At 37.9% G+C, this 20,423-nt stretch overlaps 1 protein-coding gene across 3 annotated transcripts in view; it reads right to left on the minus strand.

Annotated features, from left to right (window-relative positions):
• KDM2A (lysine demethylase 2A) overlaps positions 1-20,423 on the minus strand; it is a 116,150-nt gene that overhangs the window by 77,272 nt on the left and 18,455 nt on the right. The window contains exon 1 of one of the 3 annotated variants that reach the window (XM_025915505.2): positions 4,002-4,141. The exons of the other annotated variants lie outside the window; for them this stretch is intronic. Within the exon in view, the coding sequence (XP_025771290.2) occupies positions 4,002-4,130 (129 nt within the window). The 5' untranslated portion in view covers positions 4,131-4,141. Of the gene's footprint in view, positions 1-4,001; positions 4,142-20,423 lie in introns of those variants that run through there. 3 annotated transcript variants of the gene reach the window in all.

Genomic DNA, 20,423 nt, shown 5'->3' on the forward strand with positions numbered 1-20,423 from the left:
TCATACAAGCATAGTCAACCGATCTTTGACAAAGGGCCAAAGACAATTTAACATTTCAATGTGGAAAAAAAATCTTTTCAGAAACTTTTCCTGGAACAACTAGATATACATATCCTTCCCCCAAATACAAATACTGACCTTATACAACATTACACAAAAACTCAAAATGGATCAGAGACTAAAAGGTAAAACACACAACTATAAAACTTCTAGAAGATAAAGCTTAGGTACATCGGATTTGGCAACAAGTTTCTAGCTACAACAACAAAACCACAATCCCAGGGCACCTGGGTGGATCAGTTTGGTTAAGCGCCCAACTTCAGCTCAGGTCATGATCTCACAGCTCGTGGGTTCGAGCCCCACATCAGGCTCTGTGCTGACAGCTCAGAGCCTAGAGCCTGTTTTAGATTCTGTGTCTCCCCCCTTCTCTCTCTGTCCCTCTCCTGCTTGCTCTCTGTCTCTCTCAAAAATAATAAACATTAAAAAAATAATAATAAAATAACTGCTCTGCATGAGACACGGTTAAGAGAATGAAAAGATAAGCCACAACCAGAAAAAAAAAATCTGCAAAAGGAAGTGAAAACTCATGTCCACACAAAAACCTGCACACAAATGTTTATAGCAGTTTTACTTATAATTGACACAATGTGGAAGCAACCAAGATGTTCTTCAGTAAGTAAATGGATAAACAAGCTGTGATACATCCAAATAATGGAATACTATTCAGCACTAAAAAGAAATGAGCTATTATGTCATGAAAAGGCACGGAAGAAACTTAAAATGCATATTACTAAGTGAAAGAAGCCAATCTGAGAAAGCTATATACATACCATATGATTCCATCTATATGACATTTTTGGAAAAGGCAAAACTATAAACAGTAAAAGGGTAAGTGGTTGCCAGAGGATATGGAGAGGAAGGGATAAGTAGGCAGGGCACAGATTTTCAAGAATCAGAATGAAAACTATTCTGTGTAATACTGTAATGGTGGATACATATCATTATACATCTGCCAAAATCCATACAGTGTATAACACCCAAAGTGAACCCTAATGTAAACTATAGGCGTTGGGACTAATGTCATTGTAGGTTCATTAAGTGTTAATAAATATAACACTTGATGTGTGTGATTCTGATAGAGGAGGAAGCTATGTGCACATAGCAGGGCAGGAGGTATATGAGAACTCTGTACCTTCCACTTAATTTTACTACGAATCTAAAACAGCTCTAAAAAATAGCCTGTTTTTAAAAAATGTATGTCCATAAAAAACCTGCAAACATTTATAGGAGTTTTATTCATAACTGCCAAAACTTGGAAGCAACCAAGATGTCCTTCGGTATGTAAATGGATAAACAAACTGTGGTGGTACAGCTATACAATGAAATATTATTCAGCAATAAAAAGAAATGAATTCTCAAGACACAGAAACATGGAGCAACCTTAAATGCATATTACTAAGTGAAAGAGGCCAGCCTGGAAAGGCTACATACTGTATTTGGATTCCAGCTATATGACATGCTAGAAAGGCAAAACTACAGAGAGAATAAAAATATCTCTAGCTGCTGGTGTGAGGGGGAGAGGAAAACAGAGAAAGGAAGGGATAAATAAATGGAGCATAATAGAATTTTAGGGCAGTGAAACTATCCTGTATGATACTTTTATGGCAAATACATAACCATATACATTTGTCAAAACCCAAAGAATTATAAACACAAAGAGCGAACTCTAATGTAAACTATGGGCTTTGGGTGATAATAACCGTGTCAATGTCAGTTCATCGTAACAAATGTACCACATTAATGCAAGATGTTAACAGGAGAAACTGGGGGGCAGAGAAGGGGTATGTGGGAATTCTACTTCCTGCTCAATTTTTCTGCAATCTAAAACTGCTTCAAAAATAAAGTCTTATTAGGGGCGCCTGGATGGCTCAGTTGGTTTAGCATCTGACTCTTGGTATGGGTGCAGGTTGTGACCTCGCAGTTGTGAGATTGAGCCCTGGGGCTCAGCATGAAGCCTGCTTGGGATTCTCTCTCTCCCTCTCTCTGTCTCTCCCCTGCTTGCTCTTTCTCTCAAAATAAATAAATAAATGTTAAAAAAAATAAAGTCTTATTAGTTAAACACACACACACACAGGGTGGCTGGGTGGCTCAGTCAGTTGGGCATCTGACTCTTGATCTCAGCTCAGATCATGATCTAATGGTTTGTGGGATTGATCCCCAAGTCGGGCTCTGTGCCGACAACATGTGGAACTTGCTTGGGATTCTCTCCCTCTTTCTGCCCCTCCCCCACGTGCTCTCTTTCTAAACAAATAAACAAACTTAAAAATAATCAATGTCACAAAAACAAAAAGATAGATAGACTGTTCAGAGTCATCAAACTTTTACTATAAAGGGCCAGAGAGAAAATATTTTAAGCTTTGTGGGACATATGGTCTCTATCACAACTACTCAACTCTGCCACTGAAGCATGAAAGCAGCCATAGACAACACACAAATGAATAAGCATGTCTTATTTATGGACACTGAAATTTGAATTTCATATAGTTTTCATATGTCATGATATACTATTCTTTTTTTTTTCCCAACCATTTAAAAATGTTAAAACCAAAGAACTAAAAACAGGTATCTAAACAAATACTTATACACAGATGCCCATGGCAGCACTATTCAAAATAGCCAAAAGGTAGAAACAATGCCAAAGTCCATCAACAGATGAATGGATAAACAAAAAGTGATATACCTTTATCAAAGTGGATTATTATTCAGTCATAAAAAGGAATGAAATACTGATACACACTACAATGTGAACAAACCTTAAAAACATGCTAAGTGGAAGAAGTGAAACATAAAAGGTCACATGTTATGATTCCATCTCTATGAGACATCCAAAATAGGTTAATCCAGAGACAGAAAGGCAACTAGTACTTAGCAGAAGCTGCAGGGAAAGAAAATGGGGAGACCGCTTAATGGTAAAAGGTTTCTTTTTTGGGTGCTTAAAATGTCTTGGAACTAGAAAGACATGATGGTTACACAACATACTGAATATACCAAATGCCAATGAATAGTGCACATTAAAATGGTTGATGGTTGGGCGCCTGGGTGGCGCAGTCGGTTAAGCGGCCGACTTCAGCCAGGTCACGATCTCGCGGTCCGTGAGTTCGAGCCCCGCGTCGGGCTCTGGGCTGATGGCTCAGAGCCTGGAGCCTGTTTCCGATTCTGTGTCTCCCTCTCTCTCTGCCCCTCCCCCGTTCATGCTCTGTCTCTCTCTGTCCCAAAAATAAATAAAAAACGTTGAAAAAAAAAAAAAATTTTAAAATGGTTGATGGTTACTTTTATGTTAGGTGAACTTTACCGTAAGTTTTTTTTCAATGATACAGAAAAAAATGTAAAAGCTATTTTTGTCTGGTAAACTGTACAAAAACAGGTGGCTAGTAAAACTTGGCACATGGATTGTCAGGTGCTGACCTCTACTCTAGGTGAAAAGAGACTAAAGAGTCATAACTAAACGCAATGCATAAACCTGGACTAAATCCAGAATTGAAAAAAGTCAGAAAAAAGGCTATGCAGAACATTTGGGGAAAAGTTAACATTGGATACCGTGGAATTACTGTAATTTTCTTTAAGTAAGACAATATATTAGTGGTAAGGTCATTTCTTATTCCTAGGAGAGGTGTGCTGAAATATTTAGGGATAACATCATGATATGCAAATTACTTTCAAATAATTCCACTCCAAAAAATACATGTAGAACTAAAGAAACATGGCGATTTTTTTTTAAACAATTGGGGACTCTGAAGGATATATAAATGTTCATTGTATTTCTCTTTTAACTTTCCTGTATTAGAACTTTTTCAAAATAAAAATGTTTGGGGGAAAATGTATTTTATGAATATAGAAAACTGGCTTGAGACTGCCTAATATGAAGTCTGACAATATGTTAAGATTAATGTTCCATATTCCTCGGGAATAGGGCTTATTACAAGCTGGGCTGAGGACTATACCTGGTTCCAGGATTCTTTTCTGGGACCGAAAAGCATCACTCTTCCAAGGACAGGCTTAATCAGGTAGGAAGACTGGTAGGACCCGGGCCTTCTGATGGGTATAAGGCCCATGGGTATAAGATGCACCATGATCACTAGAATAGGAATTCCTGGAAAATAACACATACGTGCATGCACATAACACAAAACACACACAATTTGGCACTGTAAGCCTATATTCCCACTGATTTAGATAAAACTAAATTTAAATTCTCCTCCTAGGCAGAGGCATGGTTTAAATGAACGATGAGTATTAAGAAGGGCACTTGTGATGACTACCGGGTGTTGTTGTATGTAAGTGTTGAATCACTAACTTCTACTCCTAAAACCAGTATTACACTGTATGTTTGGTGTTATTTATTTTAGAAAGAGAGCACCATGGGGGAGGTGGGGAGAGGGGCAGAGGGAGAGAATCTTAAGCAGGCTCCATGTTTAGTGCAGAGTCTGACGCGGGTCTCAATCCCATGACCCTGAGATCATGACCTGAGCCAAAATCAAGAGTCAGATAGAGTTGGACACTCAACCAACTAAGCCACCCAGGCACCCCTACACTGTATGTTAACTACTAACTGGAATTTAAATAAAAACTTGAAAAAAAAAATTTCCCCCAAAGGGGAAAAATATCTGACTATACAAGTTAAATGACCCCTGAAGCATTTTTATGGAACTAAAATCACATAACATCTCATATGAAATTTTACAGCAAGAAAAAAATTACTTATCCCTAATGCAGGTTGTTGTAGACCAGCAGAGCCCAAAAGAAACATAATGTCAGCTACATGTACAATTTTTTCTAGTAGCTGTATTTTTTAAAGGTGATATTAATTTTTAATGTTTTTTTAATGCTTTATTTATTTTTGAGAGAGAGACAGAGACAGAGTATGAGCAGGGCAGGGGCAGAAAGAGAGGGGACAGAATCGGAAGCAGGCTCCAGGCACTGAGCTGTCAGCACAGAGCCCAAAGCGGGGCTCAAACTCACAAACTGTGAGGTCATGACCCGAGCTGAAGTTGGATGCTTAACCGACTGAGACACCCAGGCAGCCCAAAGGTGATATTAATTTTAATATGTTTTATTTAAATCATTAAATCTATTCATATGTAATACATAATAGCATTTCAACATGTTATCATTATGAAAAAATTACGGGGATAATTTACATTCTTTTCCCATACTAAGTCTTCAAAATTCAGTGTGTATTTTATACTCTCGTCTCAATTTAGATGAGTCACATTTCATATGCTCAACAGCCACATGTGACTAGTGGCTTACTACACTGGACAGGAGGATCTAACTCTTGGAAAAAGCAACAAAAGCAAAGCTTAGAAAATGAGCTACCGGGGCGCCTGGGTGGCGCAGTCGGTTAAGCGTCCGACTTCAGCCAGGTCACGATCTCGTGGTCCGTGAGTTCGAGCCCCGTGTCAGGCTCTGGGCTGATGGCTCAGAGCCTGGAGCCTGTTTCTGATTCTGTGTCTCCCTCTCTCTCTGCCCCTCCCCCGTTCATGCTCTGTCTCTCTCTGTCGCAAAAATAAATAAACGTTGAAAAAAAAAATTAAAAAAAAAAAAAAAAAAAGAAAATGAGCTACCAATAAAGTGATTAATATATGTATATGAATCTCCCAAGGCAACATAGGCTGGAAATGTTCTATATTTTCATATGATAATCAGGTAAACAACAACTATTTATCAAGGTATAACTTACAAACTAACTTCAATCCCTACTCTGGTATCCCGCATGACACCCTACAAACAAAAAAAGTTATCACATCTCTATTCTGGGCAAAAGGAACTTTACTACACCACGTCACACACATACTGGGCTGGGAGTTCTTTTCTTTGACCTTCATTGCCAGGTTCAGTCTAAGATGAGAGTGAAAGAAGAGGAGCTGAGTCTTTTGCTCCACTCTCCACCATCACTCTCCCAAAGTGATTAGAAATAACACCACTCTAAACTGGTATTTTCCTTCGTCCACTAACCCCTCTCCACATAATTCTGTCCAACTTACCTCTCATTCTCCACAGAAGAGAGATCATGTCAAATCCATATTCTCCCAACTCTTAGATCCCTGCTCCCAAATTAACTATAGCCTCTTCCTCTTGACCTTCCCTTACTTAAAAAGAAAATTCTGTCCGAACAAGTGGCTTTAGGAGAACGAGTAACAGCACTTCAAGATCAATCTCCTTCCCTAAGTGGGATGGAATCTACTTCCCAATGTGTACATACTGCTAACAAAAATGCCACAGGTCACTACAAAAATAATTTAAGTATACTTGAGGATCAGTGATATGAAAAGAATAGCTTCAATTACACTTTCCTATTATCCTCCCCCAAACGCTTTCCTTGCCCCCAAAGAAAGTGGCAACATTTTCCCATTTTTGAGAAAAGGAAAACTTTTTTACTTGTCAGACTAACAAACAATATCTTTGACTCATAGTTGTGGAATTTAAGATAAGCTGAAAGACAGTAAATTTCATAAGTTCTGACCTATGTTTATTGGCTGGAAAAGCAAATGTATATTTTTGAGCTAAATGGCTTAAGCTATGTTTATTTCTTCTGGCTTCTTCCCCTTGACTAAACCTTTCGAGGGTTATAAAGAATTCTACAATTTGGCTCAAGATCAGACACTATGTAACAAATTGTTGAATTTTGCTATCATTTTGTTACTGAGTCTATAAAAATACATATTCTAATAACCAGAAATTGTAAATATTTTCAAAATTACTAAATCACTATCTTTTTAATTCTTGACCTATGAAGTAGAAACTGTGTGTAAAGAAAAAGACATGGAAGGATACATGAAGTGATAAAATAGTTACTTCTGGGGAAGGGATTGGGGCTAGAGAGTTAAGGGCCTCTTTAACCTTCTCTGTAAAACTTGGGGCCCCTGTCAGTTAAGTATCTGACTTTAGCTCAGGTCATGATCTCACGGTTTGTGAGTTCGAGCCCTGCATCAGGTTCTGTGCTGACTGCTCAGATCCTGGAGCCTGCTTAGGATTCTGTGTCTCCCTCTCTCTGTGCCCCTCCCCCACTCGAGCACGCGCGCACGCACACTCCCTCTTTCTCAAAAATAAACATTAAAAAAAAACCTTATCTGTAAAACTTTAATTTTATGCAATAATGCATTCATATTTTATTTGCATAATTAAAAACCAGTCAGATTTGAAATATGTAGAACTAGTTCATTATGTAACTTAGTTTTGAAAATTATAATATATACCATTTATTAAAAGTTCATTGTTCACAAAGCAGTCTACAGTCGTTATCCCATTAAATCCTCAAACAACCGTAAAAAGGTATCATTATTGCCCCCCACCCCCATTTAGAAATGAGTAAACGGAGACTCAGAGAGGTTAGTAAGTATCTTGTTTAAGGTCACACAAATGTTGGGACCCAGAAGGAACTCCAAAACGACACTAAAGCATACCATAGGGAACTTAACACACTGGTTATATATAGTCCTGCTAAAGGAATATTGAGTTAATTCAGGAATAAAGAGAAAACACTTTTTAGCTTTTGCCCTTAAAGAGCTCCAAAAGAAAATCTGCTTATTTACCTGTCTGCCTCAATAAAGGAAGCAGTAGGAACATCCGTATTTGATTGGCTTTTTGAAAAGCTGAACAGGGCTGTGGCATCCTGAACCTATTGAAAGTTTTAAGAGATTTAAATAGAACTGTAGTACTGAGTTAGGTACCTACCACAGGCCCATACCTCAGCTCTTTTGGTTTATTCTAGGTGAAGTACAATAGACAATTTCAGCGGATTGCACTTTATGGCATGGATTATTTGTTTCTAATAAAGGGAAAAAAATCTATGATTTGAGTTTACCTACCAAAATACCCCATCATTTTCTTTAACGACAGTGACAGCAACAAGTACTTACACCAAGTATCATGATCTAGTAAAGACTCTACATTAATCAATCAAAATGTATGTATCAAGTCGATTTACATCACCACTATTTCAGCCAGAAGTCTTACTATAAGAATGTCTAATGTAATGGAATTACTCAGTCTCTGGGTAAGCCCTTGATCCCTGAAATTCTCTTTCCTTCTTACTTTAATAAGTTTTAGCTAGGTTCAATGACTCCTGAAATCCAGTGAAAGGCCTATCTTTTAACCTGACCTTTCCTAAGATGGCACAAGAGATATGGTTAAGCCTGGATGAAATACACACAAGGCTTATTTCTACTTTCATACACCAAATCTTTCATAATAGCATTGTTTTTAAGTTGATTACATACTGTAGACTCACATGGCAGACACTTTCATAAATTTTAGTTCTGTTTCAACTTCCATCTTGCATTACGTTTCTGGCTGTTTTTACCTGGCTCAGGAAATCTTTACTGTTAGCACCACAAATTAACTTAGACCTCAGCCAGGTTATCAAGGAGTTTCAATCATTAACATGATCCCAAATGAGACCAGAAAGCTAGTACCTTTGAGAACTTTTATAAAACACTTATCCTCTGATTAAGGAATAAATAGATAAAACCCACTAAAGTGATAGGGAAAACATGGCATTATAGTTTGTAACCAATAATAAACTGAAGAGCTTTCTATAGCAAATAAGTAAATAAATAAATAAATGTAAATGGTTACTTTCCTTCCAGTTTTGGTACTGCTCATTTTGTATTTAGTAGCATCAGTTCATACTACACATGCTGTTTCAAGTTCCTTTCCCAAACTCTATTCCCCATTCTATCATCTTTCCTTACAAATGATGACCTCATGACTTACTTTACAAAGAACATCAAAACTTAAAAGCTAACAATTATAGCTTTCCTCCCCCACCATGTTGGGACAACCGCACCCTCTTTGATCTTGCCCCCAACGTTAAGATACCTTCTCACTGGGTCTCAGGAAATTCGGTCCGATGTCAAGACAACTAAGTTCTATATTGTGCTTTTCCGGTCTTCCTTTCTAAGATTATTATTTCTTTGGCTCTCTTCCCTCACCAGTTCAAGACTCACCGTTTCCAGAGAAGCCATTACTTAATCCTGATTCCTGAATTCCTGTCACCACAATCCACCCAGTAACCATAAGTAGAACTCTTCTCTTTTTCTTTGCCACTACATCTAGACCAACCGAGCAGAGCTCAAATTCTACCTTCTCGTGAGTTTCTGCAACTGAGTGCTATGTTTTGCTTACTGATAAAAATTTAAAAAGAAAGCCAGGGCACCTGGGTGGCTTAGTCGGTTGAGGGTCTGACTTTGGCTCAGGTCATGATCTTGCGGTTCGGGAGTTTGAGCCCCATGTCAGGCTCTGTGCTGACAGCTCAGACTGGAGCCTGCTTCAGATTCTGTGTCTCCATCTCTCTCTGCCCCTCCCCGACTCATGCGCTCTCTCTCAAAAATAATAAACATTTAAAAAAAATTTTTTTAGTAAGAAAAAAACTCCAAAAGTTTAGCAGGTCAAATGTGCATTTGTGTGTTAACAATTAAAATACAGGGGCGCCTGGGTGGCGCAGTCGGTTAAGCGTCCGACTTCAGCCAGGTCATGATCTCGCGGTCCGTGAGTTCGAGCCCCGCGTCGGGCTCTGGGCTGATGGCTCAGAGCCTGGAGCCTGTTTCTGATTCTGTGTCTCCCTCTCTCTCTGCCCCTCCCCCGTTCATGCTCTGTCTCTCTCTGTCCCAAAAATAAACGTTGAAAAAAAAAAATTTTTAAAAACAATTAAAATACAGTAACAGTGCCTTTGACATACTTCATAGAACACATGATTCCAAAATAATTTAGGAATTACAAAGTTATTAAAAAAAATAAAAAGAAGTTCAATGGTGCTTTGGATCTTTTTTCCCGAGCTCATCTAATTCTTTCCTACAATAAAAAATACGTTATTTAATTTTTTAAATTTTTAATAATTTTTGGAGTGCCTGCCTGGCTCAGTTGGTGGAGCATGCAACTCTTTATCTCAGGGTTATGAATTCTAGCCCTATGTTGGGTGCAGATATTATTTAAAAATAAAATCTTTAAAAAAAATTTTTTTGGTTACCTGTAAAGATAAAAGTATATCTGAGAAAAGACAATAAATTGATGATCGGTAAAAAAAATATAAAATAAAAAATAAATAAAATAAAATAAAATAAAAATAAAAATAAAATAAAAATAAATGGATGATCAGTCAAATTGCTGAAGAACCTCAAGGTACCACACCACAAATTACTTTCCAATTACAAAGGAAAAAATACATTTTTACAGGAAAGACCGGACAATCATAACTGTAACAGAGTCAAACCTAGCATCATCAGGAGTGAGGTAACCTGACACGGTGTCTCATGATATAATGCAATATATATACACAGTGGTACAGTATTTTTGCCAAAATACTTAACTTGAATTTCATCACCTAAAGCCCCACAAACAAAATAAAATATAGCTAAAATGCTCCTTTCCTCATGTTTTACTCTCAATTTAGTCACTATCAAATGGCCTCTGGGAGGATCCCCAACAACCACCATGAAAAATGGGAGTTGTAAAATACATATGGATTTGGAGCCAGAGATATCTAACTTTGAATCCTGGATCTGATGCTAATTACTAAACTTACATTAGCTCCGTACCTCAGTTTCTTCATCTATAAAATGAGATAGTATAAAACACCACCAAACTTCAGAGGATGCTACAATAATCAAATAACGTATCTAATACATGTAAAATATCTAAAATACTGCCTGGTATATTAGAACTATTCAGTATATGTTGGTTGCCCTACCATAACACACATTTGTTCTCTATGTGTTGTGGTTAACAAAGGACTTTTATATACATCCAGTCTCATCATCTGATCCTCCCTGTAAACCATAGCTACAATTCAGTAACAAATACAATTAACATAAATCTGCCTGCAAGGAGTTAATCTAACATTAGAAAAATTTGTATTCATTCGTACATGCTCTTTACACAGGTAGTACTTGTTTTGCATACTCCCAATATGCACAAATTTCAGTTACCACAGTTTAGTTAATTAAATAACATCAGTCCCCCAACAACATACTTCAAATTTTAATTACCATGGTATACGAACTCTGAGTTGTTGCATAAAATATAAACTTTACTGCGAGTTCCTTAGTCCACAATTCACCATGTAAACAACAGATGTACATCATGATCAGTAACCAATCACATCACTTCTTTCAAAGTCTGTTAGTGATGAGTCATTGGACACGTTATTCAGTTCACACACAAACAGCAAAGTATATCGTTGTATTGCCTCCTACTCTACCAGTGATAAACCCATTTACCAAATGGACAATCAAGAGAGGGAGCTGGCCAACAAGACGAAAATGAAGCAAAGAAACGAAAAGTGATAATGCTAGAAGTAAAACCTGGAAAGAAAATAAGTGGGAGTTACACACATCAGAGAAAATTAGTACAAACTTTTCAACATAAATAAGGAAAGCGATTATGACAACAAGGATGAAGATGTCCCAGAGGAAGAGTTCTTAAAGGAACTCTCAAAGATATTACATGACCCTGAAAGTGCAAAGGATGGAAGCCACAACACCCAAAAGATATTTGCTCCATACTGTAAGTTATGACAAGAAGCAGGCGAGCACTATTTAAACTACTCAATACGTTTTTAAACAAAGAAATAAAAACTTTTTTTTTTTTTTTAAAGATTTTATTTTTGGGGGCGTCTGGGTGATTCAGTTAGTTAAGTGTCTGGCTTTGGCTCAGGTCATGATCTCATGGTTCATTAGTTCAAGCCCCGCATCAGGCTCTGTGCTGTCAGCTCAGAGCCTGGAGCTTGCTTCGGATTCTGTGCGTCCCTCTCTCTCTGCCCCTCCCCCACTCGTGCTGTCTCTCTCTCTCTCTCTCTCTCTCTCTCAAAAACAAACATTAAGGGGCGCCTGGGTGGCGCAGTCGGTTAAGCGGCCGACTTCAGCCAGGTCACGATCTCGCGGTCCGTGAGTTCAAGCCCCGCGTCGGGCTCTGGGCTGATGGCTCGGAGCCTGGAGCCTGTTTCCGATTCTGTGTCTCCCTCTCTCTCTGCCCCTCCCCCGTTCATGCTCTGTCTCTCTCTGTCCCAAAAATAAAAATAAAAAAAAAAAACGTTGAAAAAAAAAAAAAACAAACATTAAAAAAATTTTTTTTAATATTTTATTTTTTAAGTAATCTCTATACCCAAAATGGGGCCCATACTCACAACTGCAAGATCAAAAGGTACACGCTCCATCAACTAAGCCAGCGAGGTGCCCCCCAGAATAAAACACTTTAACATTCAATGTTTCTAATGCTTTAAATTAGTGTACCAAATAAATATTAGTTTTGCTAGTTTTTCATTTCCTCATATATTTATAACCAATAATGAAATAGTTTTTAAATATATTTTTTCAAATTTCTTAGCATTTATTATTGAGAGACAGACAGAGAGAGATCACGAGCAGGGGAGGGGCAGAGAGAGAGACACAGAATCCGAATCTGAAGCAGGCTCCAGGCTCTGAGCTGCCAGCACAGAGCCCGATGCGGGGCTCGAACTCACAACCGGTGAGATCATGACCTGAGCTGAAGTCGGATGCTCAACCGACTGAGCCACCCAGGCGCCCCAGTTTTTAAATATTTTAACAAAAAATTAAAATGTCACTTCATGAGGCATCTGGGTGGCTCAGCTGGTTGAACACCCAACTCTTGATTTTGGCTCAGGTCACAATCTCACGAACCGTGAGATCGGAGATTGAGCCCTGCATCAGGCTCTGCACTGACATGCCAGAACCTGCTTGGGATTCTCTGTCCCCCTCCCTCTCTGCTCCTCCTTGACTCGAGTGTGCACTCTCTCTCTCAAAATAAATAAATAAACATTATAAAAACAAGGGGCACCTGGGTGGCTCAGTTGGTTAAGCATCTGACTTCAGCTCAGGCTATGATCTCACATTTCATGAGTTAAGACCTACATTAGGCTCTCTACTGTTAGTGCAGAGCCCACTTTGGATCCTCTGCTCCTCCCCCCTCCACCTCTCTCTCTCTCTCTCTCTTAAAAGTAAGTTTAAAAAAAAAAAGTATTTTTTAATCTAACCACAGAACAGTTGTAAATTCTTCAAGTTACTTTTTAAAAACCTATCTATTATTTTCCACAAATGAAAGACGTGAATCAATGTCTGCTATTCAAAGACAAACTCAATAATTTTTAACTCTTCCTAGGTATATGGGGAATGAAAAATAAAATTTTATAACCCTCACTTTAAAATATGTTACAGGGGCGCCTGGGTGGTGCAGTCGGTTAAGCGTCCGACTTCAGCCAGGTCACGATCTCGCGGTCCGTGAGTTCGAGCCCCGTGTCAGGCTCTGGGCTGATGGCTTGGAGCCTGGAGCCTGTTTCCGATTCTGTGTCTCCCTCTCTCTCTGCCCCTTGCCCGTTCATGCTCTGTCTCTCTCTGTCCCAAAAATAAATAAACGTTGAAAAAAAAATTAAAAAAAAAAAAATAAATAAAATAAAATATGTTACAATCTGGGGCACCTGGGTGGCTCAGTTGGTTAAGTATCTGACTTCGGCTCAGGTCATGATCTCACAGTTCATGGGTTGGAGCCTTGCTTTGGGCTCTGTGCTGACAGTGCAGAGCCTGCTTGGGATTCTCTCCTTCTCCCTCTTTATGCCCCTCCCCTGCACTGTCTCTTCCTTTCTCTCAAAATAAATAAATAACCTTAAAAATAATAATAATAAAATGACAAGTCACAGACTGGAAAAAGTATTTGTAGCACATACATCTAACAAAGAATTTGTATCCAAATATATAAAGAACCTACAAATCAAAAATGAAAAGACGAACCAATAAAAAGGGGGTGGGAGGCAAAAGATCTGAACAGACATTTTATCAAAGAAGATACACAAATGGCCAATAAGCACATGGAAAAACATTCAACATCATTAGTCATCAGAGAAATACGAATTAAAGTAATAAGATATTACTTTGTACTCATTAGAATGGCCAATATCAAAAACAAAATGCTGGCAGGAATATGGAGCAACAGCAGATCTCATGTATCATTGTGGGGGGGGGGAGGGGAGGTATAAAATGGAATCCCATGTATCATTATGGGCAGGAGGTATAAAATGGAATCTCAAATATCATTGTGTGGGGGGAGGTATAAAATGGAATAGCATTTCAAGAGCTTAGCAATCTCTCAAGTTACACATATATTTATCACATGGCCTAGCAATTTCTCCTTTGCATGTAAAAACAAGTCTGCATCAACCTATATAAGAATATTTACCACAACCTTATTCATAATAGCCCCAAATGGAAAACAATGTAAATGTCCATCAAGGGGCGCCTGAGTGGCTCATTCGGTTAAGCGTCAGACTCTCCTATTGGCTCAGGTCGTGATCTCACAGTCCTGACATCAAGCCCCACACTGGGCTCCACACTGAGTGTGGGGCCTGATTGGGATTCTCTCTTTCCCTCTCTCTCTCTACCCCTCCCCTGCTCATGTGCGCAAGCTCACTCTCTCCCTCTCTCAAAATAAACATTAAAAAACATAAAAATAAATTTAAAACATTTTAAATGACGCCACAGATATCCTATCAGCAAAATCCAGAAGGTGGGAAATTCTAGAAGACAAGTAACCAAATATTTCCACAAGAAAAGAAAAAGAAAAAAGGGGAGAAGTGACCAACAGATTGAGAGACTTCAGACACAGAGCAACCATACAAAACATGTGGCTAGCCTTGTTTGAAAAATGAGATAGGGCGCCTGGGTGGCTCAGTTGGTTGAGCATCTGACTTCAACTTAGGTCATGATCTCAACAGTTTGTGGATTCAAGCCCTGCTTCGGGCTCTGTGCTGACAGCTCACAGCATGGAACCTGTTTCAGATTCTGTGTCTCCCTGTCTCTTTCTGTCCCTCCCCTGCTCATGCTCTGTATCTTTCTGTGTCTCAAAAATAAATAAATGTTAAAAAAATTAAAAAAAAAAAAGAAAGAAAAATGAGACAGCCAACCATTAAAAAAAAGTCAGATGATTAGGGAAATTTGAACAATAAAGATATTAAGAAATTTTTCAGAGGCATCTGCCTGGCTCAGTAGGTAGAGCATACAGCTCTTGGTCTTGGAGTGGTGAGTTCAAGCCCCACAATGGATGTATAAATTACTTAAAACTAAAATCTGAAAGAAAGAAAGAAAGAAAGAAAGAAAGAAAGAAAGAAAGAAGAAAACCGTTCATTGTTTTACTGAGATACTGGCAATATAGCTATGCTTTTGAAGTCTTTGTGTATTACAGAGAAACATGGATGAATCTCACAATGTTGGGCAAAACAAGCCAGACACAAAAGAATACACACTATATTATTCCATTTCTTAAAAGCTCAAAATGAAGTAAAACTAAATTATAGAGCCAGCAGTTTCCACTAGTGAAGAAAAACAAACCAGTGACTGGGAGGGGCATGAGAAAGCTGAGGTGGTGGTAATTCCAAATCTTTTTATTTTTTTTAATTTTTTTATTTTTTCCAACGTTTATTTATTTTTTTGGGACAGAGAGAGACAGAGCATGAACGGGGGAGGGGCAGAGAGAGAGGGAGACACAGAATCGGAAACAGGCTCCAGGCTCTGAGCCATCAGCCCAGAGCCTGACGCGGGGCTCGAACTCACGGACCGCGAGATCGTGACCTGGCTGAAGTCGGACGCTTAACCGACTGCGCCACCCAGGCGCCCCGGTAATTCCAAATCTTGACCAAGTGGTAGTTACCAGGGTATTCATTTTGTGATCATTCACTGAACTATAATAAATCTACATTTTATGCTCTTTTCTGTATGTGCATTATACTTCACAAACAGTAAATTTTACTTTTACTATTTACTTACTAAAAACTTAGATATAGGGGCGCCTGGGTGGCTGAGTCGGTTAAGTGTCCAACTGTGAAATTTCGGCTCAGGGCATGATCTCACGGTTCATGAGATCTTACAGTTCTCTCTCCCTCTTTTTGCCCCTCCCCCACTTGCACACACAGGCCCTCTCTCTCAAGGTAATAAACTTAAAAAAAAAACAAAACTTATATATAACTTAAATATATACAGATGAAGTAAATGAACCTATCTGGGATTTAATTCAAAATAATTGAGAGGGAGTAGAGGACTGGGGTGAAAGAAGAGTTCCTCATGTTAATGATTTTTGCAGTTGGTGATAAATATACAGGAATTTATTATTTATTACACTATTCTTTACTCCATGCATGTTTAAATTTTTCCATAAGTTTTTAATGTTCATAACCTTAACTACTTCACTTCTAGGAATGATAAGAATATACTACAAACACAGAAAAACAAATATATAATTAAGTTCACTGTGTTATCTTTAACGCCCCCAAAAGCGAATATAACCTAGTGCCCAATAACAGAAAAATGAGCAAATGAACTATAGAAGGTCACAGCGTAACTTTCACAAAAGTTTAGTGACATGGAAATGATCATAATAAATTTTGAAAGCAAGATATATAAAATTATATCAAGCATAATCTCAGCTACATAAAATACTTTTATGCATGGGAAAAAATTGGAAGATATGCTAAAATGGTGATGCTGGTTAAGTCAGGGATTATGAGTGACCTTCTTGTATTTTTCACCACCAGCATTTGTAACTTTTATCACTGGGCGGGGGGAAATCCTCTTAAAAATATTGATTCTATCAAAGTAGAGGGAAGAAAGCAAGAACACTAATAAAGAAGTCATCACTATTATATTCAAAAGACTGATCAGTATGGAAAAAGGTAAACAAAATTTTACCCATGGGAAAATCCCATTTGAACTTTTCTCAAGTCCTTTGTATTATCCCTATATTTAATTACAATTCTAGAGTACAACTAGCCAATAAACTATTTTTAGAATTTAATAGCATATAAAAAAGCATTATACACCCAAAGGAACTTCTTCTTTTCAGAAACTGAATAGAGACTATTTCACAGCTAAGCCAGTGTTTCTGGTTTAAAATCCCGTGGCAATGAACCTATCAGATGCTTGTGAAATGAACAGACACATTTTGATTCAAACAGACATGTGTCAGCTTGCGATTCTACTCCCATTAGAGCTTTAGCAGAAGCCAATGAATTTTATTAATATAGGCAGGTACACATAATCATTCAAATGATTATAAAAGAACAAGATTGAGAAATTTTAGCCACTAGTTGTTTTCAGATGGGTCTTAAAAGTCTTTCATCAAATAGCTAGGTAATTAGAAAACTCTCAACCTATGAAAAATGAGAGAAGGCTGTTCTTACAGGGGGGAAGGCTGAGAGTCATAGAGATGTGCTATCTCCCCACACCTAAAACCATCACACACACGTGACCATGGCTTAGAAATTCCTATTCTGCTTTTACCCAGTGGAGTTCTTTGGCTCACAGCTGGTACAAAGTTGGCACAAGTATGGGGCACCTGGGTGGCATAGTCGGTTGAGTGCCTTGACTTCGGCTCAGGTCATCATCCTGCAGTTTGTGAGTTGGAACCTGGCATTGGGCTCTCTGTTGTCAGCACAGAGCTTATTTCAGATCTTCTGTCCCACCCTCCCTCTGGCCCTCCCTCACTGGTTCTCTCTCTCAAAATAAATACACTTAAAGAAAAAAAAAGATGGCACAAGTATCAAGAGAGGCTGTCCTGAATGGGCTATTATAATGGCCACATGGATTCCATAAAAGGAGAAAAGAAGTATAATTTATTTATTTAGAATTATAAAAACCTTTAGTAAGGCTTTGTACGGAATTTTTACAACGCCCTTTTTTTTTTTTTTTTTTTTTAATTAAACTCTACACCCAATGTGGAGCTCAAACTCACAATCCAGAGATCAAAAGTCACATGCTCTACCAACTGAATCAGGCACCCTCAGAATTTTTAAAATATAGAATCTAGAATAATTCTGTACCACATATGAAGAACTGGTAAAAAAAAAAAAAATATATATATATATATATAACAAAAAAAAATAAAGTAAAGAAGAAAATAGGTATCTCCAAATGTGTCCTCCATAACATAATGCTAGGGACAGTTCCTAGTATTTTCATAAATGACATAGAAGACAACATGGGGTAACAATACAAACAGAGCGAGATAAATTGAGAAAGAGCTCACAAGCCAAGTGGATGAATGTTGTATAATTAGCCTTTCACTTGGGCAAGTGTAAGGGAGAAGGCCTAGAGAATAATACATATAATAATTAATCTGAACAAGTTTTATCCAATAAAAAGTCACCCAAACCTATGCTGACACCTTATTACGTTAGCCAAGAATCTCTGGTAGGGTTGTTCATAAAGTACTCTCCAAAACTGGTAAATTAAATACTACCACAGATGTAAAGATTAATATAAATAAATCAAAATTATATTTTTACCTCTGTATAAAACCATGGTATTCTCTCCCAGTCAATGGCACCACCCATCAACCAACAACTAAAGCCAAGAACCCAGAAGTCACCCTCCTCTCCAAGAACATCGAATGAGATCACCAAGTCCCATCAACTCTGTGTCAAAATACCTTGACTCAGTCTAGCCTCTATCTCCATTCTTGATACCAAACCTCTAGTTATCATTTCTTTCTAAACTATTATAATAGATTCTTAAGGCGCCTGGGTGGTTCAGTTGGTTAAGCGTCAAACTTTTGATACCTCGTGAGTTCGAGCCCTGCATTGGGCTCTGTGTTTATGGCACAGAGCTGGCTTGGGATTCTGTCTCTCCTCTCTGCGCCTCACCTGTTTGTGCTATCTCCCTTAAAATAAATAAATAAACTTAAAAAAACAATAAAAGTTAACTATAATAGTAGATTCTTATTTCATTCCCTTGCCTCTGCAATTTTTCCGCTACCAGCCTATCCTCCACAACACCCTCCAAGGGCAATCTCTCTAAAACAAAAGCATCATCAGGCCTCTTCCACATTTACAGTTCCTCTAACATCTTCCCATTTCCAATTGAATAAAGTACATACAACATTACAGGATTGACTTTTTGCATCTCAGATTCCCTCCCATCCTTATGTTCCAGTAACTCTAAACTACTGGCAATGCTGTTTTGAGCTTGTAACGCTGTCTCATACGCATTTGCCTCTGGACATGCTGCTTCCTCTACTTGGAATTTCCTTCCTTGCCCTCTGACATGCTTGGACCATACTTAATGTTCCAATACCCAACTTAGTAGTTTCCTTCTCATTCTCTCCTTTCTCTTGCCTCTATACTTTGTACTTCCTAAATTTCATTTATCACAGTATAGCATAATTATTTGTTTATATGGCTCTTATCAGACTATGAGGAGAGGTTACAAGATATTCATTTCTATATACGCAGTACATTCATTAAGCACCAACAGTATGCCTGACAACGTTTGTTAAATAAACGAGCACAAAGCCAAAAAGAACAAAACTTCTGAAACTATAATTCCTGTAGTTTTAATAACCACACTAAAAAATAGTTAACAGGTAGGAAAAGATGTGGAGAAAGGCAATTATAATAATTAAAGAAAAAAAAAAAGCAACTTCCATGTAAGGAAAGACTAAATAGGCTTCTTCAATTTAGAAAGTCTGAAATGTTTTATAACTAAAGGTACAAAAAGAAAACGGGACGATACTGTTTACTAAATCCTGAAAGCATGCAACCAGGCAGCAACACAGTATCTTAAAAGGAGTTCTTTTTAGGAATTCCATTTCTAAAAAATTCCCTTTATTTAACAGAGAATAAATTTAAACTCAAGGTATTCAGCCAAAACAATGGTGGAAGTGGGCCACATATGAAGCACTTAGCATGATGCCAAGCACAAAATTTACATCTGAGATATACTATTACATGGTTTCTATCAGTAAAGTGTGCAACTCCCTCTACAGGAAGTCAATGAATACCAACAATAAGCACTTTTCAGTCCACAACAACCTGTCGCAGGTAACACTGAGGCAGACGTTTATTGCTAAGAAAGCACCTTGGTAATCACTATATTGTACACCTGAAACTAATTTAACACTGTTAACTATACTAGAATTAAAATAAATAAAATAAGCTCCTTGGTATAGAAAGTGAATGAGCATGTACACCTGCTACAGCAAAAAAGCAACCTCTACTTTTTGGTATGTCTTATTCTGCTATACCACTCACTCAAGTCTGCCTAATTAAGGCCTGTACTTTATCTTTCCTTCCTTTAACCAATCATGGAGAAGTTTCCACTGACAGAAAGCCGTGCATGTGTGCTAGGTGCATATATAAAGATATAAATACATACACACACACACACACACACACATTTCGCTTTTGCTAGCAGCATTAAGCAGCAGTCTTCAAATACTTCTGGACTGCCTCTCATTCAAAGACACTCTGGCTATACAGCTATGATCAGTAGCTTAGAAAAATGTCCAAAATTCAACATATGAAGAAAAGTGTTTTTTTGTTTTAATTTTTTTTTAATGTTTATTTATTTTTGAGACAGAGAGAGACAGAG

Source organism: Puma concolor, chromosome D1, assembly GCF_028749965.1.
Source record: "Puma concolor isolate L17-30 chromosome D1, mPumCon1.1.hap2, whole genome shotgun sequence".
NCBI classification, from domain to species: Eukaryota; Metazoa; Chordata; class Mammalia; order Carnivora; family Felidae; genus Puma; species Puma concolor.